Source organism: Trachurus japonicus, chromosome 9 (genome assembly GCF_045865225.1).
Source record: "Trachurus japonicus isolate A0001 chromosome 9, Traja_1.0".
In the NCBI taxonomy this organism is placed as follows: domain Eukaryota; kingdom Metazoa; phylum Chordata; class Actinopteri; order Carangiformes; family Carangidae; genus Trachurus; species Trachurus japonicus.
Window position 1 is genome coordinate 15558623 of NC_140915.1, and position 27682 is coordinate 15586304.

The 27682-nt window shown below is 41.5% G+C and overlaps 2 protein-coding genes across 3 annotated transcripts in view; both read right to left on the reverse strand.

Moving 5' to 3' along the window:
• ypel1 (yippee-like 1) overlaps window positions 1-24344 on the reverse strand; it is a 43941-nt gene extending 19597 nt beyond the window's left edge. Inside the window, exons 1-2 of one of the 2 annotated variants that reach the window (XM_085786151.1) lie at window positions 24194-24344; window positions 15166-15450 (exon numbers count right to left, since the gene is read on the reverse strand). In XM_085786151.1, coding sequence (XP_085642277.1) covers window positions 15166-15282 — 117 coding nt within the window. In that variant the 5' untranslated portion in view covers window positions 15283-15450; window positions 24194-24344. Of the gene's footprint in view, window positions 1-15165; window positions 15451-20967; window positions 21345-24193 lie in introns of those variants that run through there. The other variant, XM_085786152.1, reaches the window with a different exon arrangement.
• LOC146981176 (nuclear factor 7, brain-like) overlaps window positions 1-27682 on the reverse strand; it is a 454853-nt gene that overhangs the window by 169354 nt on the left and 257817 nt on the right. The window lies entirely within an intron of this gene.

The following is a 27682-nucleotide window of genomic DNA, read 5'->3' on the forward strand; positions in this document are numbered from 1 at the left end:
TAAAAAGTCGACACAAAGCCAAACATCTGCAGGACGGAGGTTCAACCAGACACAAGAGGGAAATCTTAGATTTCCAAACCGGCTCCTAGTCACACTGACAATCAATCAATCAATCAATCACCCGCTCAGATCGAGATCGAGATGATGCCATAAACAAATTACATTATTTCCTGCACTGTGCAAATGTGTTTAGGCACTTTAAATGTTTATATTCTCATGTGTCACAGACAGACAGACAGACAGATAGACAGTCATAAAGCCCCATCTTCAGAGACTAGAAGGACAGTGAGTCCTGCAGCAGATGGTCTGGCCCCCACAGAGTCCTGACGAGCATCGTGCACTCAGTCTGGGATCACAGGAAGAGACAGGAAACCCTTCAAGAGCTGTGTACGTGCAAGTGTACCAAGGAAAACGAGTGGTGCTTTTCTCTTTAAAAAGCCAAAGCAAAGCAGGGTCAGGTCACAGCAGACCGATAACCGACTTGATTTAGTTTTATTCCTGCAGGTCTTCGTATTAAAAGGTAGAGTCTGGAGTTTTGTTCGTTGCCGTTTGTAAACAAAACATTGAAACTGCGCCCCTCCTCTCGGGCTAAACTGTGTAGCCTCCTGCCCCAGACAGCAGCGGTTGTCATGACAACAAAGTGTGACAGTGGTGGTCCTGTCACTATGCCTCCAATTGATCATGTGCCCTGGCTACTTGGCCAAAGGGATGTCCCTTTGGGTGACTGGCAAGCGCGCGTGACTCTTACCCGGGAGGTGTGGGTTCAATCCCCGCCCGGGCCCTCTTCACCTTGCCACAAAAGCAAAGAAATACAGTTCGAGTGAAGCGCTGGAGCCGTGGGCCGATAACCGACCGTCACCAGCACCGGGAGCCTCCAGTGTTATGTTGTTATGCCGTTGTGGTGAGCTGGGAAGACGGTGTTAGTGGCGGATGCTAACTGCTACCACTAGCCGAAGTTAGCATCGAGCTAGCTCACCACAACGGCCCTAATACTTGTTACTAGTCGAGGCTTTAGTTGTCGGTGACGGTCTGCAATCGGTCCGCGGCTCCAGCGCTTCACTCAGACATAGACTGTAAAAAGAATGGACGTAGCGTCCGTGACGTCACCCATTGGTTTTGGGGAGTCGTTTTTGTGACTCAAATATGGCGGCCTGAACAGCGCCATGTTGCATTGGCCGACCGAGAACCCGCCCACTGGCCTCGAAGCAGCCTGTCTCCGGACCGCTACGGACCTGTCACTCAACGTTTCCGCGCCCTAATTGGCCAGAGTTTTAACCTAATAACAGTAAAACGGTAGAGTTAAAAAAAAAATTCACCCCCCTCAGAGTGTGTGCGGGGGTAGAAACTATCGATTGAAACCAAAAAATTTTCTGACACCAGGCTTTTAACATGTTTATTGAGGGTGTTAAGTCAGGGATTTTAACACGGGGGTCTATGGAGAATGCTGCTTTCTGACACCAGCCCCCAGAGGAAGCCGAGGGGATTGCAGTTTTTTGAACGCGGAAGTGAGCTTCACTTCTCAGACCGTCAACTGCCCCCTTGCACTCAGACTGTATTTCTTTTTATTTGCGGTCCTGACTGAGAGAGAGAGACATGCTAACACTCGTTAGCATCAGAGACAGCTAGTGCGGCTAGCAGCCCTGAGCCCTCCTACCTACTGCACGTAGCTTCACCAGAGCTCCGTCATCGGCCGGAGAGAAAACACTGACTCTCTCGCCATAGATATCTATGCTCTCTCGCGACTCTCTCGCTCACCACCCAACGTCCACATTCACGTTTCATTTGTACTATAAGTCTAATGTTTATTTTTGGGCACAAAACTCAAGCTTCTGCTAAACTACAAACTGTTCCTAGCAACAATCCTCGTTTTGCTTTTTCTGTTGAGTTATCTTTCATAAAAATAGTTTTTCACACAGTTTTGTCCTGATCAGGGCTTAATTTGTGCCGGATCCTGCCGGAACAAGATCCGGCACCTCGCCGAGTGGATCCGGGACCTCCTCTGTCAAATACGTGCAGTGGCGGCCTTAGACATCTGGGGGCCCGTTTCAATATTTCATATGAGGCCCTGCCCTGTTAAACATAAAATTATTTGCCAGCTATGTGCCCATGTGTCGCTGATGCTTTAAACCCTGAAAGGACGCAGTAAACGCACTATCCATGCATCCCAGGTATACGCACAACACATGAAGTGTTAAAATCACTATCAGGGCAAGAAACCAGGACTTCGCAGAAAAAACGAGGACTGAAGTTGGTTTTCATCAAAAAGCAAAATCATTATGTACATTTTCAGACAAACTACAGGCTTTAACAATATTCTGAATTAAAATTGGCAACAAAAGTAATGAGAGCAAAGTGCTCCGCGTTATTTCAGCACCACGGACAAGGAAAGGACGAGACATGCGGACAGACAGACAGACAGACGTCTACAGGTGCTGATCCTGTCGGTGCTGCGGTGCTGGAGCAGCAGACAGACAGCTGTCTCCTCCATTATTACAATCTGTAAATAAGCTGCCAATAATATCACATTTTAGTTGTGCTCTCGCTGTGTTTTATTTCTCTGTTAAGTTAGGACGTACTCATAGATCGCCTTGGAGGCATTTTAACCCCGAGGAAAAAAAGAAAAGAGGAGGAAAGTGATTGACAGACGTCAATCATCAGGTTACGCAACTGGGCGCACGTCAGGAGGAAAGCAGGAAAAACAAACACTAAGAGAAAAGGAATAATACTGGGAGAAGGAAAACGAGGGTCTATTGATAGTTTGCGGGCCGTTTTCAAAGGTAAGCTACGTTGTTATTGATATTTCCTGCCGTATTATTAATTAGGAGCGATTAGTGTGCAAAGAGAGAGGCCACTTTGGCATTTCTTATTACAAGTGTAACAAGGACCTGTAAGGGACCGTTCGTTATTTATGGAATGGGCCACCGGAGGAAAATGGGGGGGGGGTCATGTCATAATATTCTTTGTTGAGGGGTGGGTCCACTAAAAAAAAAAGGTCAGCGAGGGGGGGTCATTCAACATTTTGTCTGGAGGACACTGCAATGCTCGCAAAAAACAAAAACAAAACAAAAACGGGACATTTCTAAGCTGCACGCACTGATGGCAATGAGAGCAACGGCCCCCGAATCACAACGTTATTTTATATTGTTCTGATCTGCCCTGAGTGGGGTTCGAACCCGGGTCTCCCGCACCGCAGGCGACGATGCTAACCGCTTCGCCAAGAACTCAATAAGGATTTCGCCCGCGGCTTAGCACGTCTTTTATGGGTGAGTGAGTTTAACTTCAGTACCGTACAGAGGCTACGCTGCCTGCCTGCCTCATTGCGTAACTCTACATAGTCTGAGCAGCACGTACGTTCACGTTGCTTTCGTGAATTGTAAACAAACAGACGCCCCCTCGGTTTTAGCGTCCAGCAGTTTAGCGGCTAATTCAACTGCAGTGATGGATAACTGTACCGGAGACAACTTCATGAACTACATTTGAGGAATAAACGGCAGCTTTTACCTGACGGGAGACCGACGCCTGAGCTACGGTAGCTAACAGCTAGCTGGTTTTACCTACTTTCTCTCTCTCTCTTTCTTACACACGCAGGCGCAGACACACACACACACACACACACACACACACACACACACACACACACACACACACACACACACACACACACAGAGAGTTGTCTGTCATATCTGTCGTAAACCTTGCAATAATACGTTGTTGAGTGCAGTTCACATTATTGTTGCTTCGGTTTAAGTGTGGATTAATTGTTAATGTCTTGTTGTGTAATGTGAGCTGGTCCAAAATCGCGATTCTGTTATTGATGAGTTGGGTTTTAATAACAGCTGATAAATGGCATTGTGATGAGAAGGTGTTGCACACATGGTTGTCAAAATGAAATAATGTAGTGTCACGCGCTACGTGATGCGATGTAACGTGTCGATGGCTGGGGGGGGGGGTCATGTATCTTTTGATAAGGCTTAATGCAGGGTCATGTTAAAATTTACTGACTCCGACAGGGGGGTCATGTAAAAAAAAAAAAAAGTCCCGTGAATCCCTCCGGTGGCACTGATGATAAATAACGAACAGTCCCTAAGTACACCAAAATACACTATGTATTTACAATGTAAGTACATGTTATTACATACGGTTACATAGGTAATAATTAATTAGGTAGATACACAGGAACAAGGACCCCTTAAAATAAAGTGTTACCTTGCATTTTTATAATCTTTGTTCACGTCTTTATTCTATATAAGCAACAGTTTATTGCATTTTTATAATCTTTGTTCAATGTAGGTCAGAAGGAGGGTCTATTGCCTTTTGTCTTTATATAAGCACAGTATTGCCTTTTTAGTCTATTGTCTTTTTGTTTTATTCAATAGTTCACACTGAAGATTAAATGCATTTTAACAAAAACATGGTTGCTCATTTCAACTTCTTCAAAAAATAAGTTATTTTTCCTTAAATAGCCTAATAGCCGGTATTCAGTTATCTATACGAACAATTAAAAGCCGGCCGGGTCAAAACAAACAAACAAACAAACAAAACTCTTCCAACTTTGTGGACTGTCTGTGAAGACTGACGGGAGTGAAGCCGACCTCATCCTCTGCCTGCCGGTGGGACAAATTGCACTGTCGGATCTGGGTCTCCCCCCGGAACAGCACCCTCTCAGTGTTCCGGGACCTACACATGGACAAATTAAGCACTGGTCCTGATGTTTGCACAGACAGTCAGACTGATGGTAGCCTACTTTTCTTTAGAATCAGAGAAGATCTCGTAGGCTATGCGGAGGTATAAGGACGGTTTCTTCTGCGGGCAGATCAAAAACACAAACTCGATATCAACGTCTTAATATAAACCGCAAAATAAACCATGGAGCAGTTTTAATTTATGCTTATGTAAATAGAAACCAGAAACCAGGCTACACCGCTTTCCTTAATGTGGCCGACTATTTCAGCGCTCGGGGAACTCCCTGAGACGTGAGCAACTGTGCGGCAATAAATCTAGTTCATTTGCATTTCCCCAGTGCTACTGGTTCTCCAGCATTCCTCCTCCTCCTCCTCCTCATCCTCTTCCTCCCCCAGCATCACCTCTGCTAACACTGTGGCGTGTCACGAATCAAACAGAAACACACAAACATTAACGCCCTTTTGACACTTGCAGCCTCTCCCACGCTGAACCCTGCGAGCACTAAAAAGCCTGAGCTCATGAGTTAATGTCTCGCTCTCTCATCTCATTAAGTGTCATTTAGGAGGCAACAGTCAGTCATAATAAGTCAAAGTCACGCTCAGGAGAGGAGTTTCTGCTGAGAGATGAACAGAGGCAGAAAGAGAAAGGCTGGGTTTGGAGGCAGTGACTTCATACACCTGTGATGCAAAGCGTTTTAAAAAGAGAGGCAAGTCTTCCCATGTCGGTTCGAGTCATTAGACCGTGAAACCAGACATTTAGTAGCATCCAACGGCTCATCAGAGACACACAGGTCAGACAACTGTACAGTAAGACTTCCCAAATAGATCCTGCATTTTTTTAAAGCCTCCATGCAGCTGCCTCCAAACAGCTTCCAGAAAAAACCTCATTTACAAGCCGACGCTTTCAACAACTGATCTCTGTTTGGCTTTTTGGCACCGGCTGAACTGTGGATGTTCAGCTGACCTCACTGCGCCGCATCACGGCCAACGATCCTCTTACTACTACTTCAGTCAGTCCGTTCCTGCAGGACCACATGGGCTTCACAATAACGTGAAAATGTCGCGCTAAATTCTGAAAGAGCAAATTCCACTTAGATTTGAAGTATTACATTTGGGAAAAGAGAACCAGGAGATTACAAGGTCAGGAGACAAATACACATTTCGAATAACGCTGGTGGACTGGCAGCTAAAAAAAAAAAGCCATCACCAGAAAATGGCTAAAAACTGATGCACCAAAAATGGAGGGTTGGGTCGAGGTAATGCTCAATATTTATAGAATGGAGAAGCTGACTTTCTCAACTAGACTAAAAACAGAGACTGGGTTCATTTTGTGTCTCCATTGAGAGCAGACTTTGTGCGGTAAGGACACTGTGTATGGTAGATTACTGATCCCCTTGGTTCAGGCTACAAACTTGTTCATTGTTCATATGTTTATTATGTTTATACCCTCCAACAGGAGAAAAGGGACGAGGTAAGAGAGGGGTGAAAATAAGGACAGGAGTGGAAAAAGTGTTTCTTTTTTCTTCAAATTTAGGCCTACTCTACGGTAACTTTCATTTCATTTAATTTTGATTTATTCAATTCATGCATGGTATACATTCTTCACATGGTTGCACATATTTACATAATGTAGCTACACATTGTCACCATGATGAAGAAAACTTATAGTACCTGCCCCTCTCTGTTGTTATAATTACATTGGCTTACTTCAACACCAATATTATACAGTACTCTATTTCAAAATATTAAAGATAATGAAACATAGTAGTAGTGACAAGAAAACAAACAAAATAGCAGTGGACAGCACTCGTCTATCTATCTTTTCTTTTTCCCTTCTTTTTCCTCTTTCTCCTTCTCCTTTTTTGTAGACGCTTATCTTTTCTTTTTTAAACATTTTCTTAAACTGATACATACTTGTACAACTTTTCAATTCCTTGCTTTGTGAACTTTCTTTGAGAATGTATGTTTATCTATGTCTCTGCTCCCTGGTGGAGAAGTATAGGAATGTTTTATACTGTTGGAAAATTGTATATGTAAAATGTTGACTACTGATATGTGGAATCAATAAAAAACGTTAATTAAAAAAAAAAGAAAAAAGAAAATGTTGCGCTAACCTGCAATGATCTAGGTCTCCGAAGAGGAGAAACAGCATCCGATATTTAATATTCTGGGAGAGAGTCCTGTGAGGTTTGGTGCTGCAGCTCAAACAAGTTAAAAAAAGAGACGTCCTGTGGAGATTTTCTGACCACCACCAACTAAGCTGTGTTTTTTTTTTTTTATGTTTCTATGTGTGGCTACTTGTTTTGGTTGCACACGGGAACACTGGTGCACGTGTGCGAGCAGCATGTTTGTGCCGCAGTTACACACTCTCCCCTGCCAATGGTTTTCGCACTTTCCCACTGATTTACAGGTGGTGGAAACGTGTCAAGAGACACCGAGATGAGCCAAAATAAATTTCAAGGAAGACGAGACGAGTACCGCTGCTGCTGCTGCCGCTGTTGCTGGCAAGGAAAACGAATGTGAACGACACAGGAATCAAAATGTAAGAGAAGAAATGTTACCAAACTGTGAGACACTGTTAACACCGAGGCAGCCTCAGACAGCCGCTCGTTTAAACTTGTGATATTTTCATGTCACTGTACTTCTACAGCAGCAGAGCTTTTAAGAGAAAAAAAAAAAAAGAGTTATGCAAAGTTTTTCAGGCATAATGAGCCGTTTCCACTTTCTCAAACGTGATAATTTGCTGCTTTAGTTTTTGACATCAGATGCTTTTCTCTGGCTCAGTAAACTGGATCTGAACCGTTTTAATCATTTTATATTGTCAGATCAGACAAAATGCCAAATTTGTGGACATTTCTGAGACACTGTGATGGAGATTTTCTCACATTTTAACAACAACCAAATGATAAATCATGAGCAGACTCATCTGATTAATTAGTTGTGATAATAGTCAATGGTTGTTTTTGTTAAAGGGATAGTTCACCCAAAATTCAAATTTCACTCATTATCTACTCACCCTCATGTCGACTAAGGGCTGGGAGAAGTTTCAGAGTTATCTGGAGGTCTCCATATAACAGTTGCAAATGGATACCACTTTTCTTCGTAACAAAAAGACACACCAAAAAACATCCAAATACCTCCATGCTGCTCGTATGTAATGTCCGTCTCCAATTTGGACGAACCAGGAAGAGGAGCTTCCGCTACAAACAAGCTTGAAATATAGACTTTATCTAATTTTTTTCGGAACAATTTCTCATGTCGGGGCTTCAATACAAGAGGGACATTACATACGAGCAGCATGGAGGTATTTGGATGTTTTTTGGTGTGTCTTTTTGGACAAAGTGAGCACCATTCACAACCATTATATGGACAAATACTGCTGCGCGGAGCACCACGGTAACTCAGAGAAGGCATGGAGGACTCTGAAACTTCTCCCAGCCCTTAGTCGACATGAGGGTGAGTAGATAATGAGTGAAATTTGAATTTTGGGTGAGCTATCCCTTTAACATTTTATTATACAACCAGTGTATGACTATGTATTTGGTTGGTTGGTCCCCTATACAAACCCTATACACTCACACTGAGCTACATCCTCTTTGTAATGATAATGAAATGTGATTTATCCATTCAAACAGCAACAATAACATCCTACAACTGAGAGTTTGACCCTTCTTTACATTTTGTTGTCAATTTTACAACAATATTTTACTATACTGTCATAATGTATATCGTCCTGTGAACCTCCACATCAGGCACATCTGCTTATTAAATGTTAATACAACATATGATCCTACATTAAGCGACCTCCTCTTCTGCTAAACTCTTATTTTCCGTATCCAGTTTCAGTTTGTTGCAGCAGCCGTTTAATTTCCCCACACAGAAATTAATCATAAAACACTTTATTGTTCCTTGTCACAGTTTCTGCTGCGAGACAATAAATCCCCAGATCTGACGTGGCGCTCGACAGGTTAACTGAGGTGCAGATAAATGATTGTCTCTGTCTCTGTCTCTCTCTCTTTGCTTAAAGGTGTGTCAACGTGATTTACGAGAGTCTTAAACAATTAAGACCCTGTGAAATCCGTGTTGCGCAGACTTCACAACTCCAAATTTACCATCTCGAGGCGTCTGATCCTGCAGAAAGGAACAACACAGAGCTGTTTACCGAGCTCGTCTTCCTGCCTGCGTGTGTGTGTGTGTGTGTGCGCTGACAAACCGAGAGCCTCCAAGTCTCCGAGCTGCAGGAGGCAAATGGATTTCGACACTGAGATGGGCCGAGTGCGCAGATTGATCATCTTTGCCATTTGAATAATCAGCTTAGTTGCGTGGTGAGAGTGCAACGCAGGGAGAGCACAGCACACTGTCACCGTCTTATAATAATAACACATAAAGGTCATCGCTCCAGTTGCTGCAACTCTGGATCATCTGATAGTTCAGAAACTTTACTCACACTTTGCTCACCAGCTGTTTGCGGCCTCAAATGTCAGCGTGGACCATTCGCACAATGTGGACTTCAATATCCAGAAATCCTGTAGCAGCTGACTGATTTCTTTTGCTGTGAAGCTTAAACTGTGTCAGAGGGTGTAACGACACTCACACACTCTCTCTCTCTCAGCTGTTTGTATTTCACTCAGGTTCAGATTTGTGGCTCTGTCGGCAGATAAATGACCAGACCTGGCAGGACAATTTCATTTCGGGGGCAAATGGGGCTGAATCTTCCGACATCCTAGTAGCACCGTGTGATCTGACTGTAAAATGGGCTTTTCTGTTTGTTTTTGTCACTGCGAGGATTGATAATTATTGAGGACAGGATGTGGGAGCCTGGGAGGGCTCGAGAGCCGGCGGTCATAAACCTATCAATAGTCATTTTATGATGGCGGAATTGGACTGGAAGTCAGAAATTAGGTTTTTTTCCAGGACCAAACTAGTCATGCCTACATTTAAAAGCTTCATGCAGGAGGAAGAGCTTCAATATTGGGTGGGACTGTCCAACTTTATAGGTTTACAATTTCTGTGTTGCAAAGAAATATAAACTTCACCACAGCTGGGCCATTGAAGACTGAGAGTCCATCCAGAGGGATACGGCTTTAATGAATCCACCTACGTTTTTTATCATTTTGGCGTATTTTCCAGACGGAAACAGCGTTTTTAGGGTGTGAAAACTGTATTTTTTGGGAAAACAGGTCCCAGAGTTGGAAAATCTGAAAACGCCACCCTAGCGTTTTCATGTAGAACGACCTGTCCACCGGTCAGTTTTGAGCGATTAATACTATCGTTTTTAAAGGGATAGTTCAACATTTTGGCAAATTGGCCCATTGCCATAATTGCTATAGTCATAGCAGTAGGTTCGTTACCTTTAATTGTAGGTGTAAGCTATTTTTAGTACAGCGGAGCGCAGCAGCTGGCTGCTCAGAGCTACGCTATGGAGGCTAACGGAATTTCTTGGTTTCCCTCATTAAACTCATCAAATACAAAATCCAAAAACTCCACAGCGCTTTTGTAGACAAGTTGTGAGCTGCACAACCACCACGCTATGAGATAATGACGGAATGATACGAAACGGAGCCGTTTTCGAGGTAAATTCATACAAAACCGCTGATGCGCGTTGCGTTCAGGGACAGTTTTTCAGCAAGCAGTCTCCGTATTTACCCTGTATTTACCTCGAAAACGGCTCCGTTTCGTATCGTTCCGTCATTATCTCATAGCGTGGTGGTTGTGCAGGTCACAACTTGTCTACAAAAGCGCTGTGGAGTTTTGGGATGTTGAATTTGATGAGTTTAATGAGGGAAACCAAGAAATTCCCTTAGCCTCCATAGCGTAGCTCTGAGCAGCCAGCTGCTGCGCTCCGCCGTACTGAAAATAGCTTACACCTACAATTAAAGGTAATGAACCTACTGCTATGACTATAGCGATTATGGCAATGGGCCAATTTGCCAAAATGTTGAACTATCCCTTTAACACACGTGCGCTACACGTTACACTTGTGCCTTTAGTCATATTTTGCAGCAAAAAGTTACACAGGAGGGCTTACAGGATGTGCCAGTTACGCAGTGCGGTCCCATGAGGACAAACGCACATGGACATAACAGAGCTGCTATAAAAAAATAATATATATTTTTTAAAATGGACATCGCTGCTCTCCAGCCGGTTCACCTGCAGGAGCCTCTGCTGTCCCTCTCTCTTCAGCCTGGTGTTTGGCTGCACTTTGTATAACAACAGTTCAACATTGTAAGATCTAGCTGCCAATGACGCTCAGCTGTAGTGCTGTGTGTGTGTTTTATAACAGCAAAAAAACCCGAATCATCGTCAATCAGCACAAGCCTAGTCATAGACACTCAATAGAGCGTTTGAACCAAGTTTGTCCCCTTTCAGCTACAGTATTCAAAGATGGCGATGCAACATGGCAGCCACCGGTGGGTGCGAGACAGCTTTCATTTGTATGCGGTTGTGATTAGACTTCGGTAAATACGTATTTATGAAAGCAATATTTGATTTTTGCTAATAAAAAAGCCAAATAAGTTACGCACTGTACCTTTAAACCATGACATCAAAGTCTATTAAAGTTTTTTTTTTGTTTCCATTAGCTTTAATTGGAATTTCACAAGGAAAATAAATGTACCTATTATCAAATGCATGGAAATGTACATCAACGCTGCAACAAATGTACACAGTTTGACATATTACAGCACAACTACTATAGAAAATTGAGTCTATTTTTCAAACACATACTTTTGCCCTTGAGACTTATGTTTGAAAAGACATTTTCCAACTCATAGCTCAATGTAAAAGTTTGTCCGTGCCTCTGTAAGACAGCTTTCTTGAATTATTAGTTTGAGAAGTACTCCCTTTAAATTCAGACCAACACAGTCAGCCAGACACTTTACAACACTTATAATAAACTGTCATCCGGATTCACTTCAGGTCACAGTATCGCAGAGATGAATGTCTCCGAGTGAGAGTCAACAGTCTGACGGAAACACTGCGTTAAACAACCGACATGTCTTATTTCTGTGAAATCAGAAAAGCAGACAGTAAAACAGTATTTATGCTCAACAGGAGTGGATGTATTGGTGCAGAAGATGACGGGGACAGAGTTCAGAAACACATCCTCGGGGGAAATCGATCACAACAATCCAGTGATGACAAAAAAAATTATCTATCAGTCAAAAATGCAGGTTGTTTTCACTCTGAAATACCAGTTATTTGTGATCAATCTTCTTCTGGTATGTGTTTAAATGCAATATTGACACAAACTAAGAGGGGGACATTGTAGTGGAGTAAAAAAGGCATCAATCAATAATGAGAATAGTGGAAAAAGACACGAGTCGGTCGGTGAAGACATAATTAATCAGCAATCACTTTAAATGATTTACAAAGTGTAAATACTTAACGACTCTAAGTTTAAGCCTCTCTAATGTGATTACTCGCCGTTTTTTCCCTCTGTATTATGTCACAAACTAAGTCCCTTTGGGGCTTTCTAGCTTTTGTTCAGACAAATTAAGCAATCAGACATCAACACAACAGGCTCTTGGATCGGCCATTGAAACGGCCATTTGTCCTTATTTTCTGAAAATTCTCAAGACTAAGAAAAGGTTCGGCTAAATAAAAACAAAAACACTTCAGTGCTGTTAATTCCTCTGAAACATGTGGGCAGCGAAGGCAGATCTGAAGCCTGATTGTCTCGATATTTTCTTTTTTATCTCGGATTTTGAAAGTTAGTCTGTGGTTTCCAGAGATGCTCGGTCAGACAAGGCAGTGCATTCAGTTTTTATCAGGGGAAAAAAAAAGCAGCAGCAGAAACAAAAATAGCCAAGGCAGGAACATTTTAAAAAGACTGACCGGCTCTTTTGTGCAGCCGCAAGAAACGACTCCAGTAAAAATATCATCCACGGCTGTCGGCTAAGCCTCTGAGAATTTATTGGCAGGAATAAAATACAGATGCAAAAGGCAGACAGGTACACGAGCTTTAGAGATGCAATGAGGCAGGTGAACATCAAATAAAGTGACACTTCTGTCAAACCCAAGTGCCATTTGCCACAACTAATACCAGAGGACGACACTAAATCACAGCCGAGTCCCAGGCCAGCTGAGTGAGAATTCACAGTTTAGCTGAGCTGATTTATTCATTTATGAATATTACAAGGACCCCGTCAAATTTTATCATGACTCACAATGTACTACTCCAAAAGGATGAGGCCAAGATAGGCATTTTAATATCCAGATGAGTCAGCGAATTCATCAGTGTTTGAATAATAGCAAAAAAAAAAAATGGATAAAACTGTAAAATCCCATAAAACAGCTGAACTTTGTTCCAACCCGATGAACTCAAGCATGAAATGTTGATTATGTTTCTCAGTACCACTTATTTAAAGCGGCGAATGATAAAACATTAACATTGGATTAAATGGTCTGGAATGTAAAATAAGTCACTGGTGGAGAGAAAATGATCAAGCTAATAAAAATGTGCTTTTTTAGCCACTGTGGCTAAGAAAAAAAAACACTTTTACTCTAAGGTTCAGTCTAAACTTGTGCCCAGTATCACCAGGCAGATTGTTTTAATGAATGAAGAACAATAAATACCAATAAGCCATATTGTTGGCTACAGCACCACATGGTTAGCACGGGTTAATACGGGTTAGCAACTGGTATTGTGAATAAAGAATTCAGCTGCTATAGAAAGAAAGTGAACTGTCTGGTAACACCACAACTGTCCGCCTTGCTAAGTGACAGTGAGTCAGATAGCTGTACGACCAGTGTTGCCAACTCCTTAGTAAGGGAAGTCGCTATTGGCTGTCCTAAAAGTCGCTAAATGGCGCCATTACCCAATTTGCACAACTGACAGGCTTTTAATTAATCTTGAAAAAAATCTTATGCTCAGCAAAAATGGGAAAATCCTCTCAAATTGTTTTATTCTTACTGTTTAAAAGAGTGGCCGGATCTGCAGCACCCATTAATTTAGGAGTTTAATCGGCACCAATTAAACTTCTTCTAAATGAATGTGCTAATTTAATTCTCTTTCGCTTTCATGTCGGAGTCTCCGAACACCAGAAAAGTCTCCAACAACACCAGAAAAAGTCGCTAGATTTGTCGCTAGCCGCTTTTGACAAAAAAAAAAAAAGGGGCCAAGAGGATTTTGAAAGTCAAAAGATTTAGCGAGAAGAAAGTCGTCAAGCTGGCAACACTGTCCACCAGCTCTGTCAGTTAGAAAGCTTGCTGGCTCCAGGATGTGGATGATGATGAAGACTGTGTATTTGTCCTGGAAAAACACTTTCAGAAACTACTCAGGTAGGAATAATTTTGTTTTTCTGTCTCTTTCTGCCTCAGTTACAGGGATTAGAGAGCGATTTCAGACACAGCTTGGCTTTTTTGTTTCCTCCAAGATCAGCACCAGGAGTGTTTGTTATCGATCAACAATGCAAATCTGCACTGAAGTCAACCTTGACAGAGAAGATTATCGGAGCTTACACGAATTGAAACATAAACACTAGCGATATTTTTTGTTTACTCGCTCAAAGTTTGTTCAGGCTAATTCAGTTCAGTTGTCTGCCGTAACATGTTTTGCCTGTGACACAGTAACCTACATTTTCAATCCAGTTACTACCTCACCAGTTTATTTAAAACCTCATTGAATAGATCTAGTAGATATTTCTCTCCAGTTGACCTTCGTTGTGTCACCAAATATGGCTGCAGGGACTGTGACATAACGGAGCAGCCGGTCGCCTCTTTCATTTATTTAAATACAGACAGACCAGTCAAATGTCATGTGAAATGTTAAAGGGATAGTTCAGCATTTCTGGCAAATTGGTCCATTGCCATAATCCCTATAGTCACAGCAGTAGGTTCGTTACCTTTAATTGTTGGTGCAAGCTATTTTTAGAACGGTGGAGCAGAGCCGTGAGCTGCTCAGAGCTACGCTACGGAGGCTCATGGGATTTCTTGGTTTCCCTCATCAAACTCATCAAATACACAATCCAACAACTCCAAAACGCTCTGGTGGACAAGTTGTGACCTGCACATTCACCACGCTATGAGATAATAACAGAATGTTACCAGACAGAGTTTTTAGAGGGAAATTCATGCAAAGCAGCTGATGCGCGTTGCCTTCAGGGACAGTTTTTCATCAAGCAGTCTCTGCATTTCCCTCTAAGACAACTCTGTCTGGTAACGTTCTGTTATTATCTCATAGTGTGAGAATGTGCAGGTCACAACTTGTCCACCAGAGCGTTTTGGAGTTGTTGGATTGTGCATTTGATGAGTTTGATGAGGGAAACCAAGAAATCCCATTAGCCTCCGTAGCGTAGCTCTGAGCAGCTCGCGGCTCTGCTCCGCCGTTCTAAAAATAACTTGCATTGACAATTAAAGGTAACAAACCTACTTCTATAACTATAGGGATTATGGCAATGGGCCAATTTGCCAAAATGTTGAACTATCCTTTTGCGGTAAGTGAAGGTTTAGGGAGGACTGGGTGAGTTGTGCGCTCACGTACCTTTGAGATGAGCTCGTCGTGATTGGCCAGATGCGCCCGGCAGTGGATGCAGCTGTATGTGCGGTGGCAGGACGGCAGGTAAGCCTGGAAGGTCTTCGACTTGGTCATCTTCACCATGTCAGTGGGGCCGGGCTCCTCACTGGTGTCAGGGCTGGCACTGGAAGAGTTGCAGCTCTGCTGGACTTGCTGACAGAAGAAACACTGGAAGATGCAAGCAAAAGCCGTCGTTGTTGTGGAGTGGGTGTGTGGCACGCTCCACACAGACACCACAGGAGAAAATCAAACCTGCGGGAGGAAAAGAGAGAGAAAAAAAGAAAAAGAGAGAGCTGTGGTGAGAGGCATGTTCCATATTTCCTATTTTTAGACCTCATGATCTTGATTGCATTACCAATATAAACACAGTTCATTTGCCGAAGCAATCATTTGATTACAATCATCTATTATGTGATTACAATCGCATGTTGTTGACTGCCATCATGGCTGCAAGGTGCTGTACTTAATACCATAACAAGCCAAACAAACCCTTTGTTTATACTGTATGAAGACACACAACATGCTTCACTGGGTACCGAACAATTTTTCCATTCATAGTTTATGACAGGACAGGAGCACCTCCTTGTTTATTCTGTCCCAGTGGGCCGATAGATGGAGGATGAGATTACTGCGGCTGAACAGATAAAGATAAGGAGTTTTTACTTTGTCGTGCGAGTGATTTTTTTTATGAAAAATTGGTTGATGTTCTTGAAGGATGAACAATCTGTGATATGCTTTTACTAAAAAGTAAACCTGAATAATAATCATTGTTTTAAAGGGGAACTATGCAAGTCTGGTCGCTTTCCCGCTGTTTTGCTAACCCTTCTCTCGGCCATGTGCATTTGTTTACAACGAAGGCGACGAAGAAACCAGTCAACAGAGCGGTAGATAACATTATATGTCATCTACCATGTTACCATGTGTATATTTGTGTAGTTTAATCTGTCATAAACAAGAGATTACAGGTTACGGGGGGCGTTTGAGACGAGAGCTGGGACACCGGGTCGGAGGCTCTGATCTTACAAGTTTGGTTTTCAGCCAAGAGATGGTAGAGAGCTTCCATTCTCCCTGTAACAAGTTAAACCATTTATTAAACTATCACACTTACTCCAAAGCTGTTTCATTAAGGAAAAATGTATCTTGGTGAAGAGACAAATCCTGCATAGTTCCTCTTTAAAGTAATACACAAACAAAATCTGGAAACAGCACAAACCCTAAAAACAACCTCATACAGCGAGAGATAAAAAAAAAATAAAAATGCATCACCAAACAGGCACACGCTCTGAGAGAATCGGCTCCACAGAAACAAATGCATACCAGCTCCGTTCATACACAGGACGGACTAGAATAGCCGATGAGACAATGCAGCCAAGACACAATGACTGTGTGACCTTTTACAGGCACTCGCCGATTGACAAAAACACCTCTGCAGGTGTATTAACAAAACTATGCCAGACATCCCCACAATGAAGAGACCTATTCACGCTCCCACTGTTATTATATACGGCCTTTGACGTGTTAAGAATTTGAATGCCACCTTAACTATTTATGATGAACATGCAAATCTAGTCTTCATTTCACCTCGACTGCAACTGAAATGACTCTGTGAAGCACTTTTTTACTGCCATTTTTATTGCAGTTTAGAAATATATGCACTTTAAAGGCATAGATTCTCAGCATATTAATTTATTTATGATATTTTATTAACTAATATAAGTAAATCTTGCCTTGTATCCTATTTATTCTCCCGTTTTTGACTTTTAAGCAAAACGTTATCTGGTTTTTATGTATGCAAATGCATGAAAATGACTAATATTAAACAGAATCTCAATCTGAATCATTACAAAGAACCAGTTATGTTTTATATCACCCATCTCTGTTTTTTTTCCACAGTTGCCATGGTCTCCATGCTACCCACTGCATTTTATGACCCTTTTATTCATATTATCTATTGAATTATCGTTATTAAAAAAGTCCAGTGCACTGAGGTAACAGTTGGTAGCATCTTATCTCAGTGGACAATGACGTCTTAAGGCAACAGAGGCGTCTGTTCAGTATTTTAAATGACACTTCCCTGTACGGATGCTTTTAACAATTTCGATAAAGCTGCATTATTAGTTGACTTCTTTGCCGCATGGAGCAAACATTTTAAAACACTGACATACCGCGGCCTTGGGAAATTGTTGGTATTGTGTGTGGATGCATTAGCAAACACTTGATTATCACCCTGCAGTGCAGACACAGAGCGACATCAGCACTCAGAGGCCGCTGGAAAGGGAGATTATGTAACTTAAAAAATTAAAAAAAACACAAAACACAAAAACAGCAGCACATTAATCCTCTTAGAAATTAAAAGTTGAATTAAAAAAAACAAAAAAACATTGCTATATCAAGTTCACCTCGTGATTTTTCTGACGTAAGAACCCGCTTACAGTGGCCAAATGTACGCTATTTTAGTCAGACATTGTTTAATCGGCCATAATTAGGACTTGATGATCCGCCTCTGTTTGTGTTGCTATGGTTACACAGGTTTGAGATTAACCATTGTCCTTGTGGCCAGAGCCATTGCTGTTCAAAAACTGTTTTTTAAAAAAAGTTAGAAAAAAAAATAAAAATAGCTCCCTCCCTCTTCAAGCAGCATTTAAAATGTGACTCATGCATCTTTAATAAGCATCATTAAGTTATAAGGCACCACACATACAGTAGTTCTTCTTAGATATAAGCTATATTACTAAAGATTTACACCCCATTACCTCCCAGTTGTGATGTCTGACATGTTTGTAGCTCACAGTAAAAGACATAACACAGCGTACGGTCGACAAATCCGCCCTGAAACTGGATAAATGCTGTTAAATAACAATATAAAACCTTAAAGATTTTAAATTACACTTCATAAAACGCTAGCTGCAAGACACTGCATCAGTAAGATAGTGAATAAAATCAGATGCTTGTTGGCATAATCTGACTATGACTCACTAACTTCTAAAAAAAAAGAGTGAAACGTTAAAACTATTTATAATAGATGAAGCTTTTGAGGCTGTAAAACTTTTAAAACACTTTTGTCACTAATGTCTCCCTGTTGCTCGATTACAGAGTTGGTGTTTTCCCACAAGCAGCAGATTAATGAAATCTGTAGCCTACCGGTTTCGCCGTTTTACATTTGAACAGAGCGATTCAATTAAGGAAAATCATTACTGTGGAGCTCGCAGGCTGCATTGCAGTGTTGCTGCTGCTGCTGCTGCTTTTACTTAAGTGAAGTGTGTGTGAGCAACTTTCAATGTCTGCATTGTTCTCTCCCAATCACCTGTCAGTCAAACACCGAGAGGCGGGACTTAGACTGTGACTCACGGCTCCTCTGCTGTTGACTGGACTACATATAGGTGGTGCTGTTGGCTTCAAACACTACTTATATTTACTTCCAAAACACACACACACACACACACTTGACTGGAGCTTCTTCTCCAAAGCGAACAACAACAACATACAAGAGGACTCAGGGTAGTAGGGTTTGTTTATTCTGCTTCACATTGACTCTCATCCATAAATATTAGGGGTGTGCCAAAAGAATCGATTCACATAAGAATCGCAATTCTCATTTAATACGATTCAGATCGATATAAAATGTCCCAAAATCGATTTTAAAAAATGAAACAAATTCTAAGGAAAATCCATTTCCTTAGAATTTAAAAGGCAGCATGTTTAACTGCACTATTTTTTTTAAATAAAGAGGCACTTTTAATAAGTGATGTGTCATATTGCTTTTATGCAACAGTTTCAACAATTCCATCTAAGCATGGATAAATGTTTAAAACTCAATAAATGTGGAAAAAGACACTTTTGTCATTCTGTCTCGCAAAGCAGACTGGAGTAGATCATGAGGATCCTTTGCACACCGATAGACTGAAGCAGAAATCATTAGGAATCAAATCGTTTTGAGTCGAAAAACCCCAAAATCAGAATCTATAGTGAGATAGTAAAAGATTCCCACCCTTAGCTAATAAATATGTCACCTGATCCATCTTTTTGAAGGAGTGAGTGACTGACAACACATGACAGTTACTGTCAGTGTTACAGCTTCTTCTACTGATCCACAACCAGGCATTAAAATGAAGGAAAAAACAACTTTTTTGCATTTAAATACAACTTCTACTGCAGCTCACAGGCCCGACAGAGACAGAGACAGAACAAAACACAGGTTCAACACAAAACAAAACAATAACCCTGCATCCCATAGAGTGAAAACAACAATGAAAACAAGGTTTGAGCTTCAGCAGCAGCAGCAGCAGCAGCAGCAGCAGCAGCAACAGCAGCAGCTCTACTCTGGAAGTTTCCAGTGGAGCTCAACAACGTGCTGCTGCTGCTGCTGCTGCTGCTGCTGCTGCTGCTGCTGCTGCTGCTGCTGCTGCTGCTGCTGCTGCAACAGGAAGAGCAGCGCCGAGACAGAAGCCAGCAGCCAGACGAGAAAACAAAGGAGCTTCCGCAACTCAACAGGAAGCAGCCGTGACGTGACGCTGAGCATGGCTGCTCTGCAAACACACACACACACACAAAGACTAAAACACTGCTGGGAAAAAGGTGGGAAGGAGCCATATTTACATTCATACTGTTGTATAATCTGCACAGGTGCCTGAGCCATAATCCCGGCATGAAAAGGACAAAATCCCCCTCCATGAATTAGCCCAGTTTAACCTCGGTGACACGTGTGTGTGTGTGTGTGTGTGTGTGTGTGTTTGATTATAATCACACACTTGATTATAAGTGTGTCACACCTCAGCATCATCATCATCACCATCATCATCATCATCATCAATCAGCTTTGTGCAGTGCGTCCATAGAGAGCAGGCTATAGGTTGTCGCCAAATAAGGAGAAGCAGAAGCCATGAAGTCTGCACCATGTGTGAAGTGAAACTATTGGTTGGTCTGTGTATTGTGTGTGTGTGTTGTTTGTTTGTTTTGGTCCCTCGTGCTGACTTCAAAGTGTCTGACAGCGCGTGGGGTTTTTGTTTCCCACTTTTTAAGATGCTACTTTGCATTTTCCCCCATTTCATTTCATTTTTTTTTTCTTCATTTTTCCCCATTACAACAACAAAAAAAAAACACTTCAAAAACAACAACAGGAGCGTTTCCTGCCAGCTGAGCTCGTGTCTCTTTTGTCTCCAGCCTTCCTCCTCCTCCTCCTCCTCCTCCTCACCTGCACCAGGTTCAGTTTACACATAAATACTATTGTTGTTTAGAGGTGCAATAAACATATAAAAACAACACAACAACAGCAGCAGGTTGGAGTGGACAGGTTGAACCCAGCAGGAACAGCTGACACTCAAAGTGAGCAAAGTGAAAACAAAGACTGTGCGTCTGAACAGGAAGAAGCAGCAGCAGCAACAGAGTCCAAAGACAAAGACTCCGCTCCCCAAAAAAAACAGCACATTTACGACATAACATGCGTTCAAACATGATTTTCTACAAACTAAACAAGTTCATCTTGACATTTGAGCCCTTTGCAACATCGCTGCTTCCTCATTTCCCTCCACCTCCTCTTTCTAAAAAATGTGTTTATCCCCCCCAACAAAGAGCAACGAACGACGCCAGCTCAAATGCAACAGTGTCGCTGCGCCTCATGCAGCCAGTCAGTCAGTCAGTCAGTGAACGCAACACGACACCAGACAACCAGAGCTTTCTTTCTTTCTTTATTATCATTATGATTATAATTATTATCATGTCGTGTGTTGTTATTTCTTTGTTTTTGTCTGCTGCTGTATTAAAGCTACTCACCACCTGGATCAGAAGCAGCTTGGAGGAAAAAAAAAAAAACAGCTTGCCGTAGCACGAGAGAGATGTTTTCTTTTTCTTTTCTTTTTTTTTTGTTTTTTTGTTTTTAAGTTAAAATGAATGATTGTCGTCGTCCCAGGTTCTGGTCCATGGGTGCTGCTGCCAGATGGGAACTTATTGTTGTGTCCTTTGGGTGCTGACGGTTCTCATTTTTCCCCAACACGGGCTTTTGTTGTGTCTTTTGTGTGCGTAATGGACTGGCCTGGTTACTTTGGTACGAAAACGTCACCACGTGGGAGGGAAACGCAGCTTTGAGTGGCGGCGCGCGCGGCCAATCGGCGGCTGCGCTGCCTTCAGGCTCCCGTGGGAAAGATGGAAACCAGGTTTATTTTTGGTCCTCAGGTGAAAATAAAAATGTTTTTATGTTGCTTGAAGCTTCATCTGTAGTTATGTTGTTTCTTTGTCTCCTCACAACTGCTTAATTTCTCCTCAATGTAATTCTTTTTGATCACCGATCATCGATCAATCATTAAAAGTAGGCTAATTCACAAGCAAAAAGTCAAAGTAGCCTATACTTGATGGATTTACATAATAAAATCAGAGGCTTTACTGTTGGTATCTTGGTTTGGCATTATAGGTTCAATTGAGTATTTGGGGTTTTGGTCGCTGGTTAAACAAAACAAAACAAAACATTTAATGACACCATCTTTGCTCACTGACGCTGTGTTGTGAAGTTTTAGATCAAACAGTTTAATGGAAATCAAATGATGATCTGAAATAGATGCTCTACTTTTTAAGGATGGAAAATCAATAACATGTAATCGATAGAAGTCATGTTAACTTAAATTAGTAAAGTTATTCTTAATGTAAATCATCTCCATTGCCTCCTACTTCGTTGATGGAAGCCATGACAACGCTGCTTTTGTGTGCCACCTGTGAATAAAAGATCCTTTGAGTTTTTTTTTCTTTTTTTTTTATTTCCTTGAGGTTTCAGGTTGTTGACTTTGGCATTTAAAGACATTTTTAAATTGAGGTCAAATATGTCTGATGTTCCTTAAACGCCTCACAGCAGTGCAGCAGCACATCTGAAGTGTCTTTGTGTGAGCTAGCTTTGACAAAGTTGAGGATAATTAACTGCAGGTAACAAATAATGTAGAATATCCTGTTTTCATAAGGACGAGGCTCTTCTGCAAGTTATTGTTTTGTTGTCGCCGAAGAAGCTTATTTCCCTGGCGACGTGAACGCGCCACTGAGGGAAGGCGGGAGCGCGCACATACCCGGATGTGTAAATAAATACAAGATCTTTTTTTTCCCCCCTTTCCATAATATATAAACATGTTGTTTTCCCTTTGTCAAGTTTATTTTTCCACCTGCAGCTCCTCCCTGTGTGAGTCACGTTTGGTTTTTATCAAATTATGAACTCATATATGATTAATATCCTGATTAATTGGTCTGTGGGTTGATTCAAAAGGACATTCGCGGGGGTTAAATCCAGATAATATAAGAAAAGAGCAAATCCTCACGTGTTTTTATGAAACAAATAAAGCGGTTGGTTTGATGTTACAGGGGAATAAACAGCAGAAAGGTCAATTAAAAGTCATCACGGACACAGAGGAGGAACATTAAGGGATTATTTCAGGATGAAAAACAATCACACAGGTTTTGCGCCAAAACACACACACACATAGTACACACAAAGAGAGAGACACACACACACACACACATATACACACATACACACCCTGATCATCAGTTCATTTCAGAAATAGATCAATGGATTTCTGGAGTATTTCTGGAGCCTTCAGACAAAACTAAACTGACATTGAATTATTATTATTATTATTATTATTATTATTATTATTACGATCAAAACAGGAGCTGTTCTCCTCCCTCCTCCTCCTCCTCCTCCTCCTCCTCCTCCTCCTCTTCCTCTTCTTCCTCCTTCTGCATCTACTGCTGCACTGTTTATGTGTCAGCAGCACTGACTGCATCAACCGGACAGACCCATGTTACATCTGTTAACATGATGCCATGAATGATGATGATGATGACAATAATAATAATAATAGGCTAAATAATGAGATATAAATGTATAAAAAGGCTAAAACATTCAACACAACACAACACAGCATCTGGTACCTACCACCCAAACAACAGCCTGCCCTTGTTGTCCTGACGTTGAGGACGCGCGTCAGCCTGAAGACTACAGCAACTATTCATCTGTTGCATAGACTGTGTTTTTATTGATTATTTTATATTGATTATTACTATTATTATTATCATTATTATTATTATTACTATTCACTGCCTTTGTTGACAACTCGGCAGCTGCAATACCTCGAAACCCTGCTGGAAATGTGTTGTTGCTTCACCAGGAGGAGGAGGAGGAGGAGGAGGAGGAGGAGGATGCATGTAAACATAAGCGTTATGAAATCCATCCTTTCACTGTGTTTTTGTCGTCCCCTGTTCACGTGGCATTTTAAGCCCCCCCTCCTCCTCCCCTCTCCTCTCTCTCTCTCCCCCTCTCCCCCTCTCCTCCTCCTCTTCACCATCACCAACAAAAAAACTGACCGAGATCTGCTGCGGCCAAACGGACGGACGCACAGAGGAGGAAGAGGATGATGATGATTGTAAAGGAGGAGATGGGACAAATTATCATCATCTGAGCCACTGCTATTGTTTTTTTTTTGTTTTTTTTTATCCGTTTGCGCTTGAATGCAACACGATCAAATTGCACAACGCGTGTTTCATCAAAGACAGACAGACAGACAGACAGACAGACAGAGATGTTGTTGTAACGCTATATAGGCTAATGAATGTAAGAAGATTATTACAGCAGGGCCCATACAGACAGACAGTTACATAAAGTGTCACCACCACCACCACCACGCTTTAACTTTCCACTGGCTGCACAGCACAGCACAGCATATTCAATAAGTAGGAGTTTTTCATGCATTTAACAGTTCAGTTGGTTGTGTTATTAGTGTTGCAATGCATGCAGAACCAAAATACAATAATCCTGGGATAAATAAAAGGATAAAGAAACTCTAATTCCCATGGTGCAGCGGGAAACAGCAACAAAATGCTGTAAAAGTAACAAAATAAAGGCTGTAAACTCACTACAAAGCATGTCACATTGAGATGAGTGTGTGTTGTTATTATTAAAGTGAGTATTCAGACCCAACATGTGTGTATGCGTGTGTGTCCTCCACCTCCAGCCACCACTCACCCCAGGAACACTTCGCCTTCCCCCCGTGTGGAAACCAAAACAACCCGGCGGTGACGAACCCGTATCCTCTGGAGGTGCAGGCGCGTAGACGGTAAAGTAAAAATAAAAATAAATAAATAAAATTAAAAAAGAAATAAAGTAGTAGTAGTAGTAGTAGAGACACCTTCACGGTCCCATAGGTCGAGTCGAGGGCCACTAAAAAAAAGTCTCCAGCCGCACAAATAATGTGTCCTCCACGGTGGGTCTGCTGCTGCTGCGATGCGTTCATGGACCGACGCTGCTGTGGTTGCTGTTGTTGTAGTTAAACCGTGTTTAGAGATCTCCGGCTCGGGTTGTTCCTCCAGAAGAGACCCGCCGTCGGTGGGTCAGAGTCGGGTGTGCATGTCGGAGCAGCTTCTCTTCCTCCTCCTCGTCTGCAGCTTCAGGCCGAGCTGTCCCCGTCTGCTGCGGCCTTTATTTATACCCAAATCCTAATTAGCTCCGGTCGGTGATGCGCAGCGCGCTTTGAATAATGCACAAAAACATCCAGGACACCGGAGCTCGGAGCTGTGAGCTTGGCCGACGCTGCTGCTGCTGCTGCTGCGGCTCGTTTCTCTGCTGCTGCGGCTGGTTTCTCTGCTGCTGGACTGAGAGTGTATGTGTATGTGTGTGTGTGTGTGTGTTTGTTTGGTGTTAGTGTTGCTGCTGCTGCACGGTGCACAACTGGGTTTCCACGTGAAACTATCGGGTCTGGAAAAGTGGAGGAGAAACGCGGTGTTTTATTTGGTCTGCTGGTGCTGCCTTTACGTACCGTGGGACACACGAGGATTTGAGCGCTGAAGGAAAAAAAAAATAAAAAAAATAACGTGGAACATATCTTAACAAGTTCAACCCTGAGGAGTCAGACGGGGGGAAACACTCAGAAATAAACAGACGACAACATGCTGGCAATTATGAAACCACCATGTAGCCCATGTAACTAAATTTAAAAAAGCAGACTCTTGTTCTTTCTTTGTCTTTTTGTTGGTGGTTAGGGATATGGAGCAGATATAAAGACTAAAAACTCGTGCTCAGTTTTTTGTGGACGTTTTTCTTTTTCTTAATATAAATCATATAGGCTACTTGTACGGTTTAGTCCAGACTCGATGGTAACCATTGTCTAGAAATCATGGAGGCCATGTGAGGAACTGTTAAAACTATTTGTTTGCTTTACTTAGAGTGAATAATCACGGTGTTTTTTTGTTTTTTTTAAAGTTTCCACTGTTCAGCCTTTGGTTGTTTTGTTTGTTTTTTTTACACATTTTACGATCTCTAACGTGAAAACGTTCGACTAATTTGTTTTCGATCTTAAAACCACGTCTCTTCATCTATACAAACTCTGAAATCTGATTTTAACAGGAGTACGTGAAGGCAGCAGCAGCCTAGCTACACAGCCGGTTCTACAAATAGCGTCCAATCAGCGAGAAGCTGAGTGTCCGTCGGACCAATCAGCAGCCAGAGAGGGTGGGCTGGAGGAGCGCAGCCAATCAGACCCGAGGCACGGACTCGGGACTGCGCGCTCCCGTGACCAGGGGGGGGTTGTTTTTGACTGTGCGCGCCGCCGACACAGACGCGTGCCAAGAGCAGCTGGCGCGCATGCGCGGCCGCATTGCAAGCACGTGGTCGAAGCAGAGGAAGTAAACAAACCGGAAAATCAATACAGCTGATGGATCATTACAGATGTGATTTACTGTGGTTGTGTCTTATCTATTAACATTATGGTTTATAATAACATATTACATTATATTATTTAAAAAAAACAATTATATACGGATATATATTTTTAATTATCTTTTGATTGTTGCAATTTGTAATTTTACAGAGAGTTTGTAACAAAATATTCTGATGAAACAGAAACAAACAAACAATTAAATCAAAATAAAGTATAAAAATGAAGGAACAGGGAGAAATAAAAAACAAACAAAACAAAAAATATGTATACAAACAGATACAGTATGTGCAGAATCAATATAAGTCTGCATTGTATTAAATTTGTATGACACATTAGATCATTGTTAACACTAATGCATTAATGTGGAAGCAGCTTTTTATTGTGCTAGTGAATCCAGCAGTTAACAACATGCTAACTACTTTCTGATGTAGGCTACACATCTTTGTCTTGGGCACCTGAACGCCTCACAAGCCAAAAAATTGTTGGAAAGCACTGCTTTAATTTTCAGCAGTGCATCATATTTTATAATATTATTAACATATGAGAAAAGTAACTTGTATTTGTGAGATGAATGGAGTAAAACGTTGATTATTTCACTCTGAGACATGAAGTAGAAACATTAGATGACATAATAGAAATTCTAAAGTACCATAAAAATGTATTAAAGTACTTGATGGTAATTTCCCCACCACTGGAATTAATGTTCTTTAATTCAGCAGGTTCATAAATGCAGATTTATCCTCACGCGTTCTCTTTAAAAATGAAACGTTAATGGTCATTGAAGTGGCCGTGAGTAGTTCAATGTCCATTTACTCTTCAGCTTTTGTTTCACGCAAATGGAAAGAAATTATTTTTAACCTCATTACGTCCTGCAGGCTACACTTTAGTGAATGACTGTATTTTATGAATCAGACCTCAGACTGGACTGCAGTAGGTGTTATCAGCTGATACAACAGCGCCCCCTGTTGGACACAGTGGCACAAAGCAGTTACAAAAACACAAGAGAGTTACATTTTTCAGTCTTCATTGGTTGTGTGATGTCATGTAATATTTAGATTTTCTGGTTTCACTACATCAATCCTGCTTTGCACAAAGTCCTTTAAAATCTTTAAAGTATAAGTAATTTGTCCAAAAAGTGACATAAGTTTATTGCATAGTTTGAGGATGGTGGTGAAGAAGTACTACTTAGATCCTTTAAAGAAGCAACACCACAATGTAAAAAGTACTAATATATATATATTGAGGACAAGCTACAATTTAATTATTCTAATTAGTAGCCTACATTGTAAACTCATGTAGAGCTCTGCACATCTCTAATCTGACAGTGTGCACATCATATTTTATTTGATGAAATGTTTGCAGGCCTGCATAAATTCATTTTAATGTGGTGCAATAAAAAAAAATAGTTTAAATAGATAAGTTGCATAAACACAAGTAAAGTTAAAGTATCTAGAAATGTACAAAATGGTCTAAATATTCAGGCTCCTTCACGTTTTGCACATTGTAGTGTTGTAGATTAATTTAAAATGTATAGAAAAACTCAAGTTTTGTTTTTCCAGTTCTGTGATGACAGAGATCGACAGCTGTTCATATTTTCCCTTTTCTCTTGTGTTTTATTTTGAAGGGTCAATACATGAGAAGATATATTTGTAGTTTTTTTTTAAAGAATCAAAAACCATCTCAGTTTAGTTTTACATCTTCTCTCTCAGCTTCTCTCTGCAGCTCTAGTAACAACAGATTGGTGGGTCCAGATGGTGAGGGGGCAGGGTTTTGGGTGACTGCTCTGTTGTGACATCACA